General features: G+C 47.4%; 1 protein-coding gene across 1 annotated transcript in view; it reads right to left on the minus strand.

Moving 5' to 3' along the window:
- LOC130114408 (uncharacterized) overlaps nucleotides 1-23,757 on the minus strand; it is a 33,014-nt gene extending 9,257 nt beyond the window's left edge. Inside the window, exons 1-9 of the mRNA XM_056282277.1 lie at nucleotides 23,549-23,757; nucleotides 21,247-21,340; nucleotides 21,074-21,161; nucleotides 20,598-20,949; nucleotides 17,245-17,338; nucleotides 16,945-17,032; nucleotides 16,506-16,818; nucleotides 16,268-16,361; nucleotides 9,021-9,108 (exon numbers count right to left, since the gene is read on the minus strand). Coding sequence (XP_056138252.1) covers nucleotides 9,021-9,108; nucleotides 16,268-16,361; nucleotides 16,506-16,818; nucleotides 16,945-17,032; nucleotides 17,245-17,338; nucleotides 20,598-20,949; nucleotides 21,074-21,161; nucleotides 21,247-21,340; nucleotides 23,549-23,609 — 1,272 coding nt within the window. The 5' untranslated portion in view covers nucleotides 23,610-23,757. The remainder of the gene's footprint in view (nucleotides 1-9,020; nucleotides 9,109-16,267; nucleotides 16,362-16,505; nucleotides 16,819-16,944; nucleotides 17,033-17,244; nucleotides 17,339-20,597; nucleotides 20,950-21,073; nucleotides 21,162-21,246; nucleotides 21,341-23,548) is intronic.
- Between the last annotated feature and the right edge of the window lie 736 nt (nucleotides 23,758-24,493).

A 24,493-nucleotide genomic window follows, 5' to 3' on the forward strand; every position in this document is an offset into this window, starting at 1 on the left:
GTACTGCAGGTGTCCACACCCTTATAAACAATACAGTGACTGCAGGTACCCCCGACCTTATAAACAATACAGTGACTGCAGGTGTCCCCACCCTTATAAACAATAGTGACTGCAGGTATCCCCACCCTTATAAACAATATAGTGACTGCAGGTACCCCCACCCTTCTAAACAATACAGTACTGCAGGTGTCCACACCCTTATAACCAATACAGTGACTGCAGGTACCCCCACCCTTATAAACAATATAGTGACTGCAGGTATCCCCACCCTTATAAACAATACAGTGACTGCAGGTACCCCCACCCTTATAGACAATACAGTGACTGCAGGTACCCCCACCCTTATAAACAATACAGTGACTGCAGGTGTCCCACCCTTATAAACAATACAGTGACTGCAGGTACCCCACCCTTATAAACAATACAGTGACTGCAGGTACCCCCACCCTTATAAACAATACAGTGACTGCAGGTGTCCCACCCTTATAAACAATACAGTGACTGCAGGTACCCCACCCTTTATCAACAATACAGTGACTGCAGGTACCCCACCCTTATAAACAATATAGTGACTGCAGGTACCCCCACCCTTTATAAACAATAGTGACTGCAGGTACCCCCACCCTTATAAACAATATAGTGACTGCAGGTACCCCCTCCCTTCTAAACAATACAGTACTGCAGGTGTCCACACCCTTATAAACAATACAGTGACTGCAGGTACCCCCACCCTTATAAACAATAGTGACTGCAGGTATCCCCACCCTTATAAACAATACAGTGACTGCAGGTACCCCCACCCTTATAAACAATATAGTGACTGCAGGTATCCCCACCCTTATAAACAATACAGTGACTGCAGGTACCCCCACCCTTATAAACAATACAGTGACTGCAGGTACCCCCACCCTTATAAACAATACAGTGACTGCAGGTGTCCCACCCTTATAAACAATACAGTGACTGCAGGTACCCCACCCTTATAAACAATACAGTGACTGCAGGTACCCCCACCCTTATAAACAATACAGTGACTGCAGGTGTCCCACCCTTATAAACAATACAGTGACTGCAGGTACCCCACCCTTTATCAACAATACAGTGACTGCAGGTACCCCACCCTTATAAACAATATAGTGACTGCAGGTACCCCCACCCTTTATAAACAATAGTGACTGCAGGTACCCCCACCCTTATAAACAATATAGTGACTGCAGGTACCCCCTCCCTTCTAAACAATACAGTACTGCAGGTGTCCACACCCTTATAAACAATACAGTGACTGCAGGTACCCCCACCCTTATAAACAATAGTGACTGCAGGTATCCCCACCCTTATAAACAATACAGTGACTGCAGGTACCCCCACCCTTATAAACAATATAGTGACTGCAGGTATCCCCACCCTTATAAACAATAGTGACTGCAGGTATCCCCACCCTTATAAACAATATAGTGACTGCAGGTATCCCACCCTTATAAAGAATACAGTGACTGCAGGTACCCCCACCCTTATAAACAATACAGTACTGCAGGTGTCCACACCCTTATAAACAATACAGTGACTGCAGGTACCCCCACCCTTATAAACAATAGTGACTGCAGGTATCCCCACCCTTATAAACAATACAGTGACTGCAGGTACCCCACCCTTATAAACAATACAGTGACTGCAGGTACCCCCACCCTTATAAACAATATAGTGACTGCAGGTATCCCCACCCTTATAAACAATACAGTGACTGCAGGTACCCCCACCCTTATAAACAATAGTGACTGCAGGTATCCCCACCCTTATAAACAATATAGTGACTGCAGGTATCCCCACCCTTATAAACAATAGTGACTGCAGGTATCCCCACCCTTATAAACAATATAGTGACTGCAGGTATCCCACCCTTATAAAGAATACAGTGACTGCAGGTACCCCCACCCTTATAAACAATACAGTACTGCAGGTGTCCACACCCTTATAAACAATACAGTGACTGCAGGTACCCCCACCCTTATAAACAATAGTGACTGCAGGTATCCCCACCCTTATAAACAATACAGTGACTGCAGGTACCCCACCCTTATAAACAATACAGTGACTGCAGGTACCCCCACCCTTATAAACAATATAGTGACTGCAGGTATCCCCACCCTTATAAACAATACAGTGACTGCAGGTACCCCCACCCTTATAAACAATAGTGACTGCAGGTATCCCCACCTTTATAAACAATACAGTGACTGCAGGTGTCCCCACCCTTATAAACAATACAGTGACTGCAGGTGTCCCCACCCTTATAAACAATACAGTGACTGCAAGTGTCCTGGACCCTTACAAACAATACAGTGACTGCAGGTGACCCCACCCTTATGAACAATACAGTGACTGCAGGTGACCCCACCCGTATGAACAATACAGTGACTGAAGGTACCCCCACCCCAGAGTGGCCGCTCTTTCAGGGATGAGGATGTGCACATCCTTGATAGGGAGGAATTGTGGTTTGAATGGGGAGCCAAAGAGGCCATCTATGTGAAGAGGGAACAACCATCCCTGAACCGGGGGGGGGGGGGGGGGGGGCTAAGAGTACATCTGTCACCATCTTACAATGCTGTGATTGCAAATATTCCCCAATCCTCTGTGAATACTACACATGACCATTGTAACCCTAGTTAATGGTCACACCCATATTTGCATATGAAACTGATGGTTGGTTTGGGTCGTTATGCCACTGTATTGTTTATAAGGGTGGGGGCACCTGCAGTCACTGTATTGTTTATAAGGGTGGGGGTACCTGCAGTCACTGTATTGTTTATAAGGGTGGGGGCACCTGCAGTCACTGTATTGTTTATAAGGGTGGGGATACCTGCAGTCACTGTATTGTTTATAAGGGTGGGGTACCTGCAGTCACTGTATTGTTTATAAAGGGTGGGGACACCTGCAGTCACTGTATTGTTTATAAAGGGTGGGGTACCTGCAGTCACTGTATTGTTTATAAGGGTGGGGGTACCTGCAGTCAGGTGAGACTGAAGAGGTCACTTAGATGATGATGAAACGTTTCTCTCAATAAACGTTGTGTCCCGATGAACTGATTCAACTTTCTGTGAAAAAGACAGACAGGTAGACAGAGAGAACAGAGAGAAAGGACAGACAGGCAGACAGAGAGAACAGAGAGAAAGGACAGACAGGTAGACAGAGAGAACAGAGAGAAAAGACAGACAGGCAGACAGAGAGAACAGAGAGAAAGGACAGACAGGCAGACAGAGAGAACAGAGAGAAAGGACAGACAGGTAGACAGAGAGAACAGAGAGAAAGGACAGACAGGTAGACAGAGAGAACAGAGAGAAAGGACAGACAGGTAGACAGAGAGAACAGAGAGAAAGGACAGACAGGCAGACAGAGAGAACAGAGAGAAAGGACAGACGGGTAGACAGAGAGAACAGAGAGAAAGGACAGAGGGGTAGACAGAGAGAACAGAGAGAAAGGACAGAGGGGTAGACAGAGAGAACAGAGAGAAAGGACAGAGGGGTAGACAGAGAGAACAGAGAGAAAGGACAGACAGGCAGACAGAGAGAACAGAGAGAAAGGACAGACAGGTAGACAGAGAGAACAGAGAGAAAGGACAGACAGGTAGACAGAGAGAATAGAGAGAAAGGACAGACAGGTAGACAGAGAGAACAGAGAGAAAGGACAGACAGGCAGACAGAGAGAACAGAGAGAAAAGACGGACAGGCAGACAGAGAGAACAGAGAGAAAGGACAGACAGGTAGACAGAGAGAACAGAGAGAAAGGACAGACAGGTAGACAGAGAGAACAGAGAGAAAGGACAGACAGGTAGACAGAGAGAACAGAGAGAAAGGACAGACAGGCAGACAGAGAGAACAGAGAGAAAAGACGGACAGGCAGACAGAGAGAACAGAGAGAAAGGACAGACAGGTAGACAGAGAGAACAGAGAGAAAGGACAGACAGGTAGACAGAGAGAACAGAGAGAAAGGACAGACAGGCAGACAGAGAGAACAGAGAGAAAGGACAGACGGGTAGACAGAGAGAACAGAGAGAAAGGACAGAGGGGTAGACAGAGAGAACAGAGAGAAAGGACAGACAGGCAGACAGAGAGAACAGAGAGAAAGGACAGACAGGTAGACAGAGAGAACAGAGAGAAAGGACAGACAGGTAGACAGAGAGAATAGAGAGAAAGGACAGACAGGTAGACAGAGAGAACAGAGAGAAAGGACAGACAGGCAGACAGAGAGAACAGAGAGAAAAGACGGACAGGCAGACAGAGAGAACAGAGAGAAAGGACAGACAGGTAGACAGAGAGAACAGAGAGAAAGGACAGACAGGTAGACAGAGAGAACAGAGAGAAAGGACAGACAGGCAGACAGAGAGAACAGAGAGAAAGGACAGACAGGCAGACAGAGAGAACAGAGAGAAAAGACGGACAGGCAGACAGAGAGAACAGAGAGAAAGGACAGACAGGTAGACAGAGAGAACAGAGAGAAAGGACAGACAGGTAGACAGAGAGAACAGAGAGAAAGGACAGACAGGCAGACAGAGAGAACAGAGAGAAAGGACAGACAGGTAGACAGAGAGAACAGAGAGAAAGGACAGAGGGGTAGACAGAGAGAACAGAGAGAAAGGACAGACAGGCAGACAGAGAGAACAGAGAGAAAGGACAGACAGGCAGACAGAGAGAACAGAGAGAAAGGACAGACAGGTAGACAGAGAGAACAGAGAGAAAGGACAGACAGGTAGACAGAGAGAACAGAGAGAAAGGACAGACAGGTAGACAGAGAGAATAGAGAGAAAGGACAGACAGGTAGACAGAGAGAACAGAGAGAAAGGACAGACAGGTAGACAGAGAGAACAGAGAGAAAGGACAGAGGGGTAGACAGAGAGAACAGAGAGAAAGGACAGACAGGTAGACAGAGAGAATAGAGAGAAAGGACAGACAGGTAGACAGAGAGAACAGAGAGAAAGGACAGAGGGGTAGACAGAGAGAACAGAGAGAAAGGACAGACAGGCAGACAGAGAGAACAGAGAGAAAGGACAGACAGGTAGACAGAGAGAACAGAGAGAAAGGACAGACAGGCAGACAGAGAGAAACAGAGAGAAAGGACAGACAGACAGACAGACAGACAGACAGACAGACAGACAGACAGACAGACAGACAGACAGACAGAGAGAAACAGAGAGAAAAGACAGACAGGTAGACAGAGAGAAAAGACAGACAGGTAGACAGAGAGAAAGGACAGACAGGCAGACAGACAGCGAGAAACAGAGAGAAAAGACAGACAGGTAGATGGAGGGAAAAGACAGACAGGTAGATGGAGGGAAAAGACAGACAGGTAGACAGAGGGAAAAGACAGACAGGTAGATGGAGGGAAAAGACAGACAGGTAGACAGAGAGAAACAGAGAGAACAGAGACAGGCAGAGACAAGTATACAAGCAGAGAAAGAGAGAATGAGAGACAGACAAAGACAGGGAGACAGACATATAAAGCAGGTAAAAAGAAGTGGTGGGGGATTCCAAGTGTACTCTCCTCGCTTGTCGCACATTTCCATCTCTATCCTTGATCACCCTAACCTGCTGCACATCCTTCCCAGCTTGGCCTCTCTGTCTAGCCAATCGGTACAATTCTCCTTCCTTAGTGTCTAACCTGTCATACAACTCACCATACACCTCTTCCTTTGCCACCTCTCTCCTCACTTTACGCTGCGTCTCCTTGCACTCCTGTCTACTTTCTTCATCTCTCTGACTATCCCACTTCTTCTTTGCCAACCTCTTCCTCTGTGTAATTTGCTGTACTTCCTCATTCCACCACCAAGTCTTCTTGTCTTCCTTCCTCTGTCCTGATGACACACCAGGTACCTTCCTAGCTGTCTCCCTCACTATTTCTGCAGTGGTTGCCCAGCCATCTGGCAACTCCCCACTACCACCCAGTGCCTGTCTTAACTCCTGCCTGAACTCCACACAACAGTCTTCCTCCTTCAACTTCCACCATTTGATCTTCGGCTCTGCCTTCACTCGCTTCCTCTTCTTGGTCTCCAAAGTCATCCTACAGACCACCATCTGCTGCTGCCTAGCTATGTTCTCCCCTGTCACCACCTAGCAGTCTCCAATCCCTTTTAGATCGCTCCTTCTACATAAGATATAGTCCACCTGTGTGCACTTTCCTCCACTCTTGTACGTCACACTGTGTTCCTCCCTCTTCTTGAAATATGTATTCACCACAGCCATTTCCATCCTTTTCACAAAATCCACCACCATCTGTCCTTCCACATTTCTCTCCTTGACACCATATCCAAAGGAACTGAATCAAGTGCAACTGGACTTGGTATATATCCGTGAAGACGTTTCGCCTCTCATCCAAGAGGCTTCATCAGTTCGTGCCTTTCTGACTAGACCAAGCTAGTCTGACTGGCTGGTGATGAAACTCAGATATTTATCCTCTTTGGAGTCGTTATCAGAGCTATTGATGTGCATGGCTCTTTGTGATCCGATGTTAAGCAGCGACGGTCGTTGGGGGTGTTAGTTTCGACTTCGTTAGTGCTCCATTCAGTGGTCATGAGTCGTTGGAGCCATTAATGAGCGACTGTTGTTCTTGGAGGCTAAGCTTCTTGAGTCTCCTGGGTAGAGATGACAGGACGGCATTGTAAGTGGGAGATAGGTGGTGTCGCAGACCTCCTTCTCTGTTGAGGGATGGTTTTTCTAGTTTCGCATAGATGGCTTCCTTCACCCCTCTTTCGAACCATCTACCTTCCCTGTCCAAAATGTGTACGTTGCTGTCCTCGACGGGCGTTGCTAAACATCGGAACACAAAGAGCCATTGACATCAATAGCTCTGATAACGACTCAAAAGAGGATAAATATCTGAGTTTCATCACCAGCCAGTCAGACTAGCTTGGTTTAGTCAGAAAGGCCCGAACTGATGAAGCCTCTTGGATGAGAGGCGAAACGTCTTCACGGATATATACCAAGTCCAGTTGCACTTGATTCAATTCCTTTGGATAACCATGACCTGGATGAATGAGAACATTCACAGACATTTTGACACCATACCTACCCATCACCTCCTCATCACCTCTGTTCCCTTCACCAACATGTCCACTGAAGTCCACTCCAATCACCACTCTCTCCTCTTTGGGTACCCTCTCCACCACTTCATCCAACTCACTCCAGAATTCTTTCTCTTCCATCTCACACCCAACTTGCAGGGCATATGCGCTGATAACATCCAGCAATACACCTTCGATTTCCAGCTTCATACTCATCATTCTGTCTGACACTCTCTTCCCCTCCAGCACACTCTTGACATACTCTTCCTTCAGAATTACACCTACCCCATTTCTCCTCCCATTCGCACCATGGTAGAAGAGGTTGAACTTACCTCTGATACTCCTGGCCTTACTCCCCTTCCACCTGGTCTCTTGCACACACAGTATGCCTACCTTTCCTCTCTCCCTTTACCAGTAATAGTGTCAACATTCAAAGTTCCAACTCTCACCTCCACACTCCTAGCTGCAGCTCATCTGGTGTTCAACCGCCCTAGGTTCTCCCACACAACTCCCCTTCTCATGTCCCTACACTGGCTCCCAGTAGCTGCTCGCATCCAGTTTAAGACTCTGGTGCTAGCCTACAGGGCAGTGAAAGGAACAGCTCCTTCCTATCGCCAGGCCATGGTCAAGCCCTACACCCCCGCCTGGCCACTTCGCTCTGCTGCCTCGGGACGCCTGGTTGCCCCGTCGCTCAGGGGCCCCTGCTGCCGATTGACCCGGTCATGGCTCTTTTCGGTCCTGGCCCCACAGTGGTGGAATGAACTCCCCACTGATGTTCGGACAGCGGAGTTGCTGCCCATCTTTCAGCGCAGGTTGAAAACTCACCTCTTTAAGAACTACTACCCTGTTACTTGTTCTTAGCACTTATTGTATTCACTCATTAAAAAAAAAAATCTCTTTCTCGCGCTTTTACTTTAGCACTGGTTTTGCTCTTAGATGCTTGTTTAGAGAGAAGATGCACTTATGACCTCTGATGACTAGCAGTTCTCCTGATTTCCTATGTTAAATGATGCACTTATTGTAAGTCGCTTTGGATAAAAGCGTCGGCTAAATGACTGTAATGTAATGTCCAACCCTTCCTCCTCTCCTGCTGCCACTGGACATGCCTTCTCCCTCTCCTTCTCCTTCACCCAACAGTAGCATAGCACCTCAGAAGTCTACGGTATTGCATTTCCAATGCCTGGATTTTTTACAAGGTCTTAATGTAAACTGGTAGAAAAAGCATTTCCCATAATGCTGTGTGCTGGTTAGAAACAACAACTGTGTGACTCTATTGGTCCAGTACTGTTTAGAATGCAGACTACCAACTTCTGTCAAGTGGAAAATTCCCATTTTCACATAACAGGAATACAGTTAATAAGGACGGTAATGTATGTTAGAATTGTGTTTCCTGGGGCATCTGGGTAGCACAGTAGTCTATTCTGTTGCCTACCAACATGGGGCTCGCCAGTTCAAATCCCCATGTTACCTCCGGCTTGGTCGGCCGTCCCTACAGACACAATTGTCCGTGTCTGCGGGTGGGAAGCCGAATGTGGGTATGTGTCTTGGTTGCTGCACTAGTGCCTCCTCTGGTGGGTCATGGTGCCTGTTCAGGGGGTAGGGGGAACTGGGGGGAATAGCGTGATCCTCCCACGTGCTACGTCCCCCTGGTGAAACTCCTCACTGTCAGGTGAAAAGAAGTGGCTGGTGACTCCACATGTATGGGAGGAGGCATGTGGTCGTCTGCAGCCCTCCCTGTATCGGCAGCGGGGGTGGAGCAGAGCCCGGGACGGCTTAGAAAATAGGGTAATTGGCCAAGTACAATTGGGGAGAAAAAGGGGCAACAAACCAAAAAAAAAAAAAAAAAAAAATTGTTTCCTTTAAATACACTTCAGTCACAGTAACACGAGAGACCAACACAGACCCACAAATCTTGGGTAGAATTTGATGCATAGATTCCAGTAGCTGAAAAACATTCAGTATTTCTTACCTTGAATTTTGTCTTCAGATTGTCCCACTTCTTGGCCACCTGGTCAGGTGTAATCTTCCCTGTCAGACCCAGCTCCTTTACGATTCCTCTGGAGAACACAAGAATCAAACTTTGAGAGCACAAGCAGCTCAAAGTAATTAAAAATCCCCTGACGTCCCATTGAGAGCATCTGAGATCAGCTTTGATAGCACATACAATAGATAATGATAGCCATCGGCCAAACTAGCTTAGCTAGGTAAGGCTTAGCGAAACCGTAAAAAGGTATTGTTTGTAAACCTCTGATACAGACTGACACAATTCCAAGTGATGAATTGGGAAACAATCAGTTTTATGTCTGTATTAGATTAGTTGGGATAGTAATGGAAATTCTCACTCTCTCTCTATAGGGCAAACTTTTAGTAATTTATATTTCAAATCTAGAAGACAATCTACATTGTTCTCCAAACATTGGGGTAGGACTGTCCCATCATGTCAGAACTCAACAGCAACACATTTTACACATTAGCTCCCCACTTTTAAAGGTATACGTTGAAATCAGCTGCTGTTGTGGTCGGCCAGAATAAAAACACATGACTAAAGACGCAACAAGAACAGCAGTAACTGAAAGCCTGTTACTCCCTCTGTGGATATACAAAACATGGCCAAAAGTATTTGGACACCCGAGCCTCACACCACCCATATCTGAGCCTCAACCCCATGTGTGCTTGTTGGCCATCTCATTCCAAAACCATGGTCATTAATACCGAGTTGTTCCCCGTTTGCTGCTGTAACAGCCTCCACTCCTCTGGGAAGGCTTTCCACTAGATGTTGAACATGGCTGCAGGGATTTGCTCCCATTCAGCCACAAGAGTCTTAGTAAGGACGAGCAATGATGTTGTGGAGAAGGCCTTGCTCACAGTCGGCGCTCCAATTCATCCCAAAGGTGTTGGATGGGGTTGAAATGAGGGCTCTGTGCAGGCCAGTCAAGTTCTTCCACACCAAACTTTTTTATGGACTTTGCACATGGGAGCATTGTCATGCTGAAACAGAAAAGGGCCTTCCCCAAACTGTTGCCACAAAGATGGATGTACACAATTCTCTAGAATGTCATTATATGCTGTAGCATTAAGATTTCCCTTCACTGGAACTAAGGGGCCTAGCCCAAACCATGAAAATCAGCCTCAGATCATTATTCCTCCTCCACCAAACTTTACAATTGGCACTATGTATTTGAGCAGGTAGTGTTCTTCTGGCATCCACCAAACCCAGATTGGTCCGTCAGACTGCCAGATAGTGAAGCATGATTCATCCCTCCAGAGAACCCTTTTCCACTACTCCATAGTTCAATGGCGGTGTGCTTTACACCTCTCCAGCTGGATGCCAGAAACCAGTCTTGTGATTCATTAATGAAAACAAAATGGCGCCGTATAAGGACATCTTGTTTCGTTCTCCCCAACGACCTTGCAGTTTTTTACTTATTTTACTGTTTGTCTATTTTTTTCCACCTCTAAAGTAGCCAGTTACTTTAAATATGACAGAGACACATTCCTGAACATACGAGATTTGATGGTCATACACAGAGATCCAGAGTTTTTCCCACTTGGACCCCCTGCTCACAAGAACCGCGGGGGAACTACGCACAACAATGGCGGTACCACAGAGACAAAGGAAGCGTCACAAGAGACCAGGACATCGAGCCGGAGTGCTGGTGAGACTGAGGCGGTGAGCAAACTGGCCCCCACTCCAGTATTTTACTGGCCAATGTGCAATCCCTGGACAACAAGCTGGACGAGTTAAGAGCAAGGATCTCCTTCCAGTGAGAAACAAGGGATTGTAACATCACTTGCCTAACAGAGACCTGGTTGTCGGAGGAAATCCCAGACCACGCAATCGTTCCAATGGGATTTTCTGTGTTTTGAGTGGACAGGTCAAAACAACTCTCCGGTGGGAAAAGCGAGGGAGTGGGTGCATGTTTCATGATCAGTAACGCTTTGTGTGGCCCTAGGAGCATACATTCACTCTCTCAAGTCTTTCTGTTCCCCGGACCTGGAATATCTCTCGCTCCTGTGTCATCGATTCTGGCTGCCCAGAGAGTTCACAGCTGTTGTTGTGATAGCTGTGTACATCACGCCTGATGCCAACTTGGACCTGGCACTCAAGGAACTGTACAGGACAGTCAGCAACGTGGAGCACATGCACCCGGAGGCTGCTTTTATCGTGGTTGGGGATTTCAACAAAGTGCCTCTGCAGAAAATATTACCAAAATACTTACAGCATATCAATGTTAACACACGGGGAGATGGCTTACTTACTCACTGTTATTCTCCTTACCCCAATGCCTACAAACCTCTCCTCCGCCTACTGTTCCTCAAATCGGATCACTCCTCCATCCTGCTCCTGCCTGCCTATAGGCAGAAGTTGAAGCAAGCAGCACCCACTAAAACAGTCCGGGTGTATCAAAACCAGAAACCATGGATAAACAGTTCCGTTCAGTCTGCTCTTGTGGCACAAGACACCGCCCTCGCCATGGGAGACGAAGCGGAGAAGAAGAAAGCCTTCTATGATCTCAGGTAAGTGATCAAAGCAGCCAAACGATGGCGTATATTCTTGACTGTCAAGAGGCGAAATCCGCTGCATTGCAAATCGGTTGTGTACTATCCTATCCTGCAATTCGTCTTGTTCTGTTATGGCGAGCTTAGGAAATGATTTGTTGATTGATTTCAAATTAATTCACTGTGTAAATTTATGTTTTGTTTTTGGGGGAGAATATTGATTACTGCAATGCACTGGGAGGTTTTTCATGTTTTTTATCCTATGTTAATATTCCTAGGATACTTCCGGGATGGTCACCTCATTTCTGCTTCCATCTTAAACACTTTAGATGTGATCAATGGCTAATCCAAACACACCTCAGAGAGGAACAGATGGGTCTTCTATTAGGCTGGTGAGTTGGAATGTCCGTGGATTGGGGGGGGGTCAGTAAAGTGATCCAAAGTGTTTTCACACCTTAAGGGGCTTAACACTGACATCGCTTTCCTTCAAGAGATGCATCTGCGTGTAAGTGATCATAACAGAATGCGTAAACCCTGGATTGGGCAAATATTCTATTCAGCTCTTAACAGCAAATCCAGGGGCGCTGCTATTTTGATTAACAAACGTGCCCAGTTCTCCCCCACACAGACTATTTCTGACCCCGGAGGGCGTTATATCATAGTAAGTGGTACATTATATCAGACTTCAGTGGTGTTGGCAAGCGTTTATGCCCCTAACTGGGACAACCCACATTTTATGACCTCCCTTTTTTCCAATAGTCCAAATTTGGATACCCACCATCTTATTTTAGGGGGGGACATTTAGTGATAGACCCTAAACTTGACCGCTCACACCCTAGAACACTCACACCCTCCGCCATGTCAAAGACACTCTCATCCCTCATGAGTCAATTGGGCTGCATAGATCCCTGGCGTTTTTTTCACCCGGTCACAAAGGAATTCTCCTATTTCTCGAAGGTACACCAAGCTTATTCTCGTATTGACTATTTTTGTGTAGACAGGGCTCTTCTCTCTGCTTTGAAATCTACTGAGTATTCTGCTATTATTATTTCCGATCGTGCTCCGCTTATTTTGAATTTAGCACCTCGCACCCAATGCTAAGAGCCAATGGAGATTCGATACAGGTCTACTGGCTAGTGAGGAGTTCTGTGACTTTATCTCAAAAAGAATCAGTGCCTTCCTTGAGATTAACAAGACTGAGTCAACTTCACCCTCTTTATTATGGGAAACTTTAAAAGCAGTAACAAGGGGAAATTATCTCGTACAGCATACATCTAGCCAGGAAAAAGAAACAAAAACATCAGGAGCTAATTGATGCAATTCTTAGCATAGATACAGAGTATTCCAACTCTCTCAGTCCAGACCCGTATATCAAAAGGGTTAAACTACAGTCTGAATTTGATTTGCTCTCCACAAGCAAAGCAGAGTACCTCTTGAGACGTACTAAAGGGACATATTACAAATATGGCAACAAAGCTAGCCGCCTTCTAGCTCTCCAACTTAAACGCCAGTCAGCCTCCCGCTTCATATCTCAAGTCTATCCAAAGGAGTTGAATCAAGTGCAACTGGGCTTGGTACTACATACCCGTGAAGAAGTCTTCACGGATTATTCTGCCCTTACTAGGATACAGCTGATTTCTAGCTTGGCAGATAGCTAACAGGGTTCCTCAGTACACATCCAGGAGTCAGCAGTTAAGTTTAGATGTTTACTTTCAGAAGCACTGTGAAACTGCAGTACAGAGATAAAACATAAATGAATAAAATGTTACAATTTGTGATGTATTTGACTCTTTCTTTATATCAACAAACGCTGAGTCATTAATTATTATGCACAACACAAATATACACAAACATGTGCTGAAATCATCATGGATTAGCCACTACAGCTAACTAGCGATTAGCTTAATGCTAACTTAACATTGAAAATGCCATAGACAGGCTAACGCGTTGGCATCGCTCGCGTTTTTAAGTTTACCACACATCTATTAAGTGTTCCAGAAGACCATAACAGGTAAGTTTAACATAAATAGGTAAGTATTACTTACAGATATATGCTCTTTAGGGTTCAGCAGAGAAAAATGAACAAATGAGGAGTAAACAACAGCAGTTTGCTTCAAGGCTTTCTTCCGTGTAAAGGAAACTACGGCAAGTGCAGGTGAACAAACAGCGCAGCACAACAGGCAACAGTCCCCCCTCCTCCTCCTCCTCTTAGCATCCCCTTCTTGTATTGCACTGACCTCCCTACTTTATCTTGCTCCATTTGATCAACTCCCCGCATGTGTGTGTCTGTCTGTGTGTGTGTGTGTGTGTGTGTGTGTGTGTGTGTGTGTGTGTGTGTGTGTGTGTGTGTGTGTGTGTGTGTGTGTGTGTGTGTGTCTGTGTCTGTGTCTTATTTACTTACTCAGTTCTGTACCTGCATTATCATTTTTTTCCATCCTGTTTTCTTTAAGAATTTGGGATGGGTGGGAGTTGGAACAAGGTGTTATTGTAGCTCTCTGTTCTAACACGCCAAAAAAGGGGAAAATGTTGTGAAACACTGACCTGTTCTTTGTGTCTAACGTGTATGTATGTAACACTGGTTTCCAGTAGAAAAAACAAAGAAAGAAGCAGCCGAACGATATCATGGCATGAAGATTGAGGAACAACTCAGTGCCAATGACCCAGGTCGCATGTGGCAGGGATTACACACAATATCGGACTGCAAAGGGAGACCCAGCAGTGCAGCCAATGCCGCTGCCTCCCTCCCGGACGAGCTTAATAGTTTTTACATTCGGTTTGAGGTATTTGACACCAACCTCTTGGGAGAAGCCCTCACCACTGCCGAAATGAGCAGCGCGCTGGTCATCGCCGAGTCCGATGTGCGCAGGTCATTCATGCGCCTGAACACCCGCAAAGCAGCCGGCCCGGACGGCATTCCAGGCCGGGTGATCAGAGCGTGCACAGCGCAGCTGGCGGGAGTCTTCACGGATATTTTCAACCTCTCCCTTTCTCTGTGTGTAGTCCCCTCCTGCTTTAAATCATCAGCCATCGCACTGGTGCTGAAGGTAACATGCTTGAATGATTGGCGCCCTGTTGCGCTCACTCCCATAGTGAGTAAATGCTTTGACAGGCTTGTTAAGGGACTAATCTGTAGCATGTTATCACCCACCCTTGACCCCCACCAATTTGCCTACAGACAAAATAGATCCACTGATGATGCAATAGCCACTAGACTCCATACCACCCTCACCCAACCTGGAGAAAAGGAACTCCTATGTGAGAATGCTGTTTGTAGACTACAGCTCAGCATTCAACACCATCGTCCCCTCCAGACTTTACACCAAGCTCAGGGACTTAGGACTCAGCTCCAGCCTGTGCAGCTGGATCCTGAACTTCTTGTCGAGCCGACGCCAGGTGATGAGGATGGGCTCCAACACCTCTGCCCCTTTGACCCTCAACACAGGAGCCCCCCAGGGCTGCGTCCTGAGTCCCCTCCTCTACTCCCTGTACACCCATGACTGTGTGGCCACACATAGCTCCAACGTGGTGATAAAGTTTGCTGATGACACGACGGTGATGGGCCTGATCACTGACGATGACGAGACGGCGTACAGGAGAGAGACCAACAATCTAACAAAGTGGCGCCAGGAGAATAACCTCTCTCCTAACATCGACAAAACCAAGGAGCTGATTGTGGACTACAGGAAGAGGGGGGAGGCTGGACCCCATCACCATCAACGGGACTGCTGTAGAGAGGGTCAAGAGGTTCACGTTCCTCGGTGTCCAGTCCACATTACCGAGGACCTCACCTGGGATGAACACACCAGCCATGTGGTGAAAAAGGCACAGCAACGCCTCTTCCACCTCAGGCGACTGAGGAAGTTCAGCACGGGGCCCAGGATTCTACGGGCCTTCTACAGAGGCACAACCGAGAGCATCCTGACTGGATGCACCACAGCCTGGCACGGGAACTGTACTGCCCACAACCGCAACACACTGCAGAGGGTTGTGCGGACGGCCCAGGACATCAGTGGATGAGAGCTTCCCTCCATCCAGGACATAGACAATGGACGCTGTGTCAGCAAAGCCTGTAGGATTATCAAAGACCCCAGCCACCCCAACTATGGACTGTTCCAGCTGCTACTGTCAGACAAGCAGTACCGCAGCCTCAAGGCCTGGACCAGTAGGCTCCGGAACAACTATGGACTGTTCCAGCTGCTACCGTCAGACAAGCGGTACCACAGCCTCAAGGCCTGGACCAGTAGGCTCCGGAACAGCTTCTTCCACCAAGCAACCAGGCTTCTGAACAAACAACATTAAAGACACTAAGCCTGGTGCTGGACTGGTGGAACTGACCTATGGTCTTCAGGATTTGCTATTGCTGCTCCTGTTAGGGGTCGCCACAGCAGAGCATCAGTTTACACACACACACACACACACACACACACACACACACACACAGACGTAACTTGGCATACACAAACACACACAAATATGCAAACAACTACACACACATATGCACATCACATGTGTTAGGGCTGGGCCTACATACACACAGCACCTTACATACACCACACACTATTTATTATCATTACTGCTTTTTTTGTTCTGTTTTGTTGTTATTTTATTGCTATTGTTGCTGCAGTGTTGAGGAGCCGAAATACAAGAATTTTACTCTCTTGTACTTGTATAATGAGACGTAACAATAAATGATCTTGAATCTAATTAAAGTCTTACCTCCAGGCTGGTTTCGCCGTGTTCCTCCTGCCAGTGAAGAGGAACTCATTGGCAGCTCGCAACTCAATCAGCCGCCTGGTGTCTTCCTCTGTTACTGTCAATGAAGAGGAGAGGTCATACGTCAGCTCAGACAAGACAACCCTGACCCTGTACTTCAGAAAGCCAGGGGACCATCAAATACTGTACATTTATAATGGAGGCATGAAAAATTTCACAACCACAAAAGCTGTATCTGTACATTTATAAGTGAACTCTGCCAGCTTGTGGAGGTCTCCCAGGCCTGTTGATCCATTCTTCTCCTCGTTGTCTACCAGGAGATCCATTTCAGACTCTGTCAAGAACTCGGACATGGTCCCCCGCCCCACATTCCGCCGGGCACGCTTTTTGGGCACAGGTGGTGACGGCTCACACTCCTCATCTCCCTCCTCCACAATGGGTGTGAGGATGGGGGCAGAGCCTGCGAAACGTCCCTCCATGGCATCGTTCATTCTATAAAACCAAGGCCAGGAGTTGGGGTTGACCTCTGACCCACGTGCTGGAAACTTCAGCTCCTGTATGGACAGAAGACCAGAAGGCCTTCACCTCAGTTACTAAAAGCCAACATGTGTTTTCCACAGTAAGTGTGATGCATCGTGTTATCTCTTGTTCCCACAGGGACTAGAATGCATTGTTTCTACCTTATATCTTCTCTTCAGGTTATCCCATTTCTTGGCCAGTTGCTCTGTTGTCACCTTTCCCTGAAGACCCAACTCATACAGAATGGCCCTGTGAGGAAATACACTATCACCATGACAACAGAATGACCCTGTGAGGAAACACGCTGTCTTCATGTAATGTCACCATGACAACAACCCAAAGTAACCATAGACCTGCCACACTCTGGACTCAACTGGTAGCAGAATGTTAATAAACTTGAGGATTGTTGTCAAGGAAACCAGGAGATTTGATTTTGTCTACCTTTTACCTTCTTCACTCACCTCCAGGCTGGCTTAGCAGAGTGCTTCCTGCCGGTAAAGAGTGCTTCATTGGCAGCACGCAGCTTGATCATTCTCTCCGTCTCTGGTTCTGTCACTGGAAGATAGGGAACCAGGCTTCAGTCACATGGTTTCACAGAGAGAGCAAACTTAAAACAGCAGGAAAAGGAAGAATCTGTATTTATGCATGCTCAATAACCCAGGTAAGGATATCCCAGAAGGTTGAATCAGTTCATCTGGACACAAAGTTTAGTGGGAGAAACTTTCATTACTCATCTATAAGTGACTTTGTCAGTCTCAGCTGACTGCAGGTATCTCCAACCTGACAACGGACCGCGCCCTCAAAAGCAGACAGAGAGCTGGACACGCGACACACGCCTGCGATGTGGACAAGTGGGTGAAGAATCTGTCCAACAGACAACTCACCCAGGCGGAAAAAGACATCCTTGCTAAGGGGCTGAATTTTGCTGTCATGCCGAGGGAAATCCCGCTAGTGAAACTGATCACAGCCACGGAATCAGCGATCCGTAAAAACAACATCGTGGACCCGGAAGCGGAGCAACTGCAGACAAAAGTTTCAGTCTGCCTCAGCAATGCGAAGGCGCCGCTATCTAACATCAGTAGAGATGAGAGGAAAGCTCTCATGACTCTCAGTAAGTTATGAGCCCCTGAAACGAGATCCCGCAAGTGCTTACAAGAAAAAGGTGATAGATGGTCTGAAGCTGTTAGAACAGGACAATGCTATTGACAGAATGTTGTACCACAGATTATACCCAGGGGGCGCTACACCTAGCCTGTGTGGTTTACTTAAGATACATAAATAGGATGTGCCATTACGGCCTATTGTTAGTATGGTTAAGTCAGTGACCTATAACCTCTCTAGGTTTCTGGCATCTATTTTGAACCCGTTGGTAGGCAGTAATGAACATCACATTCACAACACTATGGATGTCGTGGATAAGGTGAGGGACATCATTATGGAGAGGACGAAACAATGGTCTCTTATGATGTTAAGTCTCTCTTCATGTGTGTTCCTGCTGATGAAGCAGTGCAGGTGGTCCATATGAAATTACAGGACGACCCCACCCTTAGCAATAGCACCACCCTTAACACTGACCAAGTGTGTCTGCTCCTGAAGCGGTGTCTTCAGTTCACGTACTTCACATATGGGGGGCAGTACTATAGGCAGAGGCATGGGTGTGCTATGGGTTCCCCAGTCTCACCTGTAGTGGCCAACTTGTATATGGAGAAAGTGGGAAAAGAGGCTCTGATGTCCTATCCAGCGACACCACCTAGCCAGTGGTCCAGATTTGTGGACGACACCTGGGTTACAATTAGATCTCAGGATGTAGCACATTTCACCACCACATGAACTCTGTGGACACCACATCAAGTTCACCAGGGAGGATGTGGAACATGACAGGTTAGTCTTCTTACACTGTGAAAATGCAGTTGGTGACCGGGGACATTTGATTGTTCATGTTTACCGTAAACCAACACATACTGATCAGTACTTAAGGTTTGACTCTCATCATCCACTGGAGCACAAACTAGGAGTCATCAGGATGCTGGACCACCGAGCTGACAACGTCCCCACCGACACAGCGGCCGGGGTAGGGGAGAAATCCCACATTAAACAGGTCCTGGTTAAGTGTGGTTACCCTAACTGGGTGTTTGTCAGAGCCAGGAAGACCCCAAACAGTGCACCAGCCGATGGAAGAGAGGAGAAGGACAACAGCTGTCTAAGTGTAAACCAGTGGTGATTCTGTATGTGGTGGGAGTGTCAGAACAGTTGAGATGCATATTTTCTAAACACCAAATCTCAGTTGCTTTCAAACCCCCGGCACAAACAGAGCAATATAGTGTAGCTGTTAAGTGTCAGGAGGATTGCTGTGACTTGTACATTGGGGAAACCAAACAGACGCTGGCAAAGAGGATGTCACAACACAGGAGAGCTAACACGTCAGACCAGGACTCCACAGTCCACACCATCTGCAGACCAGGACTCCACAGTCTACACCATCTACAAACCAGGACTCCACCGTCTACACCATCTACAGACCAGGACTCCACAGTCTACACCATCTACAAAACTGGACTCCACAGTCTACACCATCTGCAGACCAGGACTCCACAGTATACACCATCTACAGACCAGGACTCCACAGTCTACACGATCTACAAAACTGGGCTCCACAGTCTACACCATCTACAAACCAGGACTCCACAGTCTACACCATCTACAAACCAGGACTCCACAGTCTACACCATCTACAGACCAGGACTCCACAGTCTACACCATCTACAAAACTGGACTCCACAGTCTACACCATCTGCAGACCAGGACTCCACAGTCTACACCATCTACAGACCAGGACTCCACAGTCTACACCATCTACAGACCAGGACTCCACAGTCTACACCATCTACAGACCAGTGGCCACTTTTTCAAGGATGAGGATGTGCAAATCCTTGATAGGGAGGAACGCTGGTATGAACAGGGAGTCAAAGAGGCCATCTATGTGAAGAGGGAACAACCATCCCTGAACTGGGGGGGGGGGGGGGGGGGGCTAAGAGTACATCTGTAACCAGCTTACACTGCTGTGATTGCAAACATTCCCCAATCCTCTGTGAATAGTACACATGACCATTGTAACCCTAGTTAATGGTCACACCCATATTTGCATACGAAACTGGTGGTTGGTTTGGCTCATTATGCCACTGTATTGTTTATAAGGGTGGGGTACCTGCAGTCACTGTATTGTTTATAAGGGTGGGGTACCTGCAGTCACTGTATTGTTTATAAGGGTGGGGACACCTGCAGTCACTGTATTGTTTATAAGGGTGGGGACACCTGCAGTCACTGTATTGTTTATAAGGGTGGGGACACCTGCAGTCACTGTATTGTTTATAAGGGTGGGGGTACCTGTAGTCACTGTATTGTTTATAAGGGTGGGGGTACCTGTAGTCACTGTATTGTTTATAAGGATGGGGGTACCTGCAGGCAGGTGAGTCTGAAGAGGTCACTTAGATGATGATGAAACATATCTGTCAATAAATGTTGTGTCCAGATGAACTGATTCAACCTTCTTTGACTATCAAACATGTTTTGCCATATTAAGTCAGCAAGTCAATCTCATTGGTTAAGACTGGATCTGTGAACCTCTCACAGTAGCAAATAATCTCGTCAACAATCCAAAGATTTCCCCTGATATCAGGATGGGCTCATTATAGGGTAAAGCAGTCTGACTTGCCTCTGCTGGATGCCCAGCCTTACTAATGAGTCTAGGAAGAAAAACATTCAACATGTCCATTAGATTTCTCTAGGGTTAAAAGGGAATTGCTTGGTTGCTTACTTTTATAGGTACATTCAGACATCCTCCTCCAGCCCATGGGAATGCCCTCATTGGGCGGCGCCTCACTGTGAACCGTTCCTTCATCTTCTGTGGTTTCTGCTCCCACTGTGTCCTCCATCTCTGTTTTGATGAGAAACTCCAGGATATCAGCGTTCTCTGCATTCTGGGTCACCTTCTCACTGCCATGGTGACAGGAGGTGATACGGTTGTGGTTGCCAACGGACTCTGGGCTCAGGACCAGGTTGCTGTTGTAAAGCCGACCCTGCATGGCTTCATCCATGATGTGGAACCATGGCCAGGATTCCACAGTACTGCCTAAGCTCTCCTGCCCCTGATAGGGCTGTTTCAGATCCTAGATGAAGAAGCACATGAGTCTTTAGACCCTCATAAACACAGCAGTATGACAGTAGGTTCAACCTTATCATGATGTGTATGATACCAAAGTGCTCACTTTGCCTCCCATCGCTGCAGTTTACCTTGTATTTTGTTCGCAGATTGTCCCATTTTTTAGCAATCTGGTCTGCTGTCAGTTTGCCTTGGAGACCCAAGCCCTTTAAAATTATACTGGAAGATGACATTAATACTAAAATGTAATTAGTTGAAAAGAAACAAATTAGAAATGTAGCCTAATTTCCACATGTATACTTACTTCCAAGCTATCTTGGCAGAGTTCCTTTTCCCTGTGAAAAGCGCCTCATTGGATGCCCTGAACTCGATCAGCCTCTTGACGTCCTCTTCAGTCACTGAGGGGTCAAAGGTCAAAGGCTTTCAGCACAAAGACATAAGAGAAATCTTGAACACATTTGTCCACAAAAATGACTCACTTTTATCAAAGAAGGTTGAACCAGTTCATCTGGACACGTTTATTGACAGATACGTTTCATCATCATCTAAGTGACCTCTTCAGTCTCACCTGACTGCAAGTACCCCACCCTTATAAACAATACAGTGACTGCAGGTACCCCCACCCTTATAAACAACACAGTGACTGCAGGTACCCCCACCCTTATAAACAATACAGTGACTGCAGGTACCCCACCCATATAAACAATACAGTGACTTCAGGTGCCCCCACCCTTATAAACAATACAGTGACTGCAGGTGCCCCCACCCTTATAAACAATACAGTGACTGCAGGTGTCCCCACCCTTATAAACAATACAGTGACTGCAGGTACCCCCACCCTTATAAACAATACAGTGACTGCAGGTGTCCCCACCCCTATAAACAATACAGTGACTGCAGGTACCCCCACCCTTATAAACAATACAGTGACTGCAGGTGCCCCCACCCTTATAAACAATACAGTGACTGCAGGTGTCCCCACCCTTATAAACAATACAGTGACTGCAGGTTTCCCCACCCTTATAAACAATACAGTGACTGCAGGTACCCCCACCCTTATGAACAATACAGTGACTGCAGGTTTCCCCACCCTTATAAACAATACAGTTGCATAGCGACCAAAACCAACCATCAGTTTCATATGCAAATATGGTGTGACCATTAACTAGAGTTATAATTGTACCTTCCTCTTGGCCAGCGTCTGTTTGGTTTCCCCAATGTACAAGTCATGACAATCCTCCTGGCACTTAACAGCTACACTATATTGCTCTGTTTGTGCCGGGGGACCCGATCCTTGGGGTGGACCAACTTCTGGTGCAGTGTGTTTTGGGGTTTGAAAGCAACTGAGATGTGGTGTTTGGAAAATACACATCTCAACTGTTCTGACACTCCCACCACAAACAGAATCACCACTGGTTTACACTTAGACAGCTGTTGTCCTTCTCCTCTATTTGATAGGCTGGTGCACTGTTTGGGGTCTTCCTGGCTCTGACAAACACCCAGTTAGGGTAACCACACTTAACCAGGGCCTGTTTAATGTGGGATTTCTCCTCTTCCCCGGCCGCTGTGTCGGTGGGGACATTGTCAGCTCGGTGGTCCGGTGTCCTGATGACTCCTAGTTTGTGCTCCAGTGGATGATGAGAGTCAAACCTTAAGTACTGACCAGTATGTGTTGGTTTACAGTGAACATCAACAATCAAATGTCCCCCATCACCAGTTGTAATTTCACAGTGTAAGAAGACTAACCTGTCATGTTCCACATCCTCTCTGGTGAACTTGAGTTAATTTGGTGGTGAAATGTGCTACATCCTGAGATTTAATTCTAATCCAGGTGTCGTCCACAAATCTGAACCAACGGCTAGGTGGTGTCGCTGGATAGGACACCAGAGCCTCTTATCCACTTCCTCCATATACAAGTTGGCCACTACAGGTGGCCTAAGAGTACATCTGTCACCATCTTACAATGCTGTGGTTGCAAACATTCCCAAATCCTCTGTGAATAGTACACATGACCACTGTAACTCTAGTTAATGGTCACACCCATATTTGCATACGAAACTGATGGTTGGTTTTGGTCGCTACGCAACTGTATTGTTTATAAGGGTGGGACACCTGCAGTCACTGTATTGTTTATAAGGGTGGGGGTACCTGCAGTCACTGTGTTGTTTATAAGGGTGGGGGTACCTGCAGTCACTGTGTTGTTTATAAAGGTGGGGGTACCTGCAGTCACTGTATTGTTTATAAAGGTGGGGACACCTGCAGTCACTGTATTGTTTATAAAGGTGGGGACACCTGCAGTCACTGTGTTGTTTATAAGGGTGGGGTACCTGCAGTCATTGTGTTGTTTATAAGGGTGGGGGTACCTGCAGTCACTGTATTGTTTATAAGGGTGGGGACACCTGCAGTCACTGTATTGTTTATAAGGGTGGGGGTACCTGCAGTCACTATGTTGTTTATAAGGGTGGGGGTACCTGCAGTCAGGTGAGACTGAAGAGGTCTCTTAGACGATGATGAAACGTATCTGTCAATAAACGCTGGTGCAGATGAAGTGGTCCAACTTTCTTCGACTTTCTTACCTGGATTATTGAGCATGCATAAAGACTCACTTTTATAGGAGTTTTCTGGAAGATGGGGCAGCGGAGTCATGGCGGACTCCATCGTGCTCATGGGCTCCTGGGCTGGAAGTAGTGAAGGGTTGTATTCCTGAAGGACCCAGCCGGGCCGGACAACTGGATGCTGCAAAACTACATGTGCTTGAGCAGCCTGCAGGGGTGGCGGCCTGCTGCCTGCTGCCTGCTGCCTGCTGCCTGCTGCCTGCTGCCTGCTGCCTGCTGCCTGCTGCCTGCTGCCTGCGGCCTGGTCGAGACAGGTGTGCGGGTTGCTATGAAGTGCACTGTGCCGAGAATAACCACCGAGGTACACAAGACCCCCTCCCCCTCCCCCCTCCGGGACTACAGCCAGCTAGCCAGCTAGCCAGCTAGGCTAACAACACAAGCCGCCGCCGCCGCAGCAGCAGCAGCCCCGCCCGCAGCGTTCGCTCCTGCTGGGCCGTAGCGTGACGGCACGTCAGCTCCGCGCTGTCTATGGTGCGGCGCTGGACGGTGCTCCTCCACACCGGAACCGCACCGCCATTCTGGTTTCCTGTGCAACGACCCGCACGGGACTGTCAACCATCCGTCACGTAAGCCCTCCCCCTCGGCCCTCTCCTTCTTCTTCGGGTTCGTCTTCTTCTTCTTGGCTTTATTGGCGGTTGGCATCTGAAATATCGCACTACCGCCATCTACTGAGCTTAAACGGAACTCCACACTAACTAAATTAAGGAAGTCCTTTCCAGCCATTTCCCAGTTTGCTGTCATCTTTCCCCTCTCCAAATGTGCGGGGCGAGAGGGGCTGAAAGCCTCTCCCAACAGCTGCTGCAGGCCTTCTCCACAAAGCCCCGCAACACCCACAAGAAGGCTTTGCTGCGCTGATGACGACGGCAGCCCTGCCGTATGTACTCGCTCCTCCGGCACATCGCCCGAGGGCCCCTGGCCCCTGGCCCCTGGCCTTCG

The sequence above is a fragment of the Lampris incognitus genome, chromosome 6 (genome assembly GCF_029633865.1).
Source record: "Lampris incognitus isolate fLamInc1 chromosome 6, fLamInc1.hap2, whole genome shotgun sequence".
Lineage (NCBI taxonomy): Eukaryota > Metazoa > Chordata > Actinopteri > Lampriformes > Lampridae > Lampris > Lampris incognitus.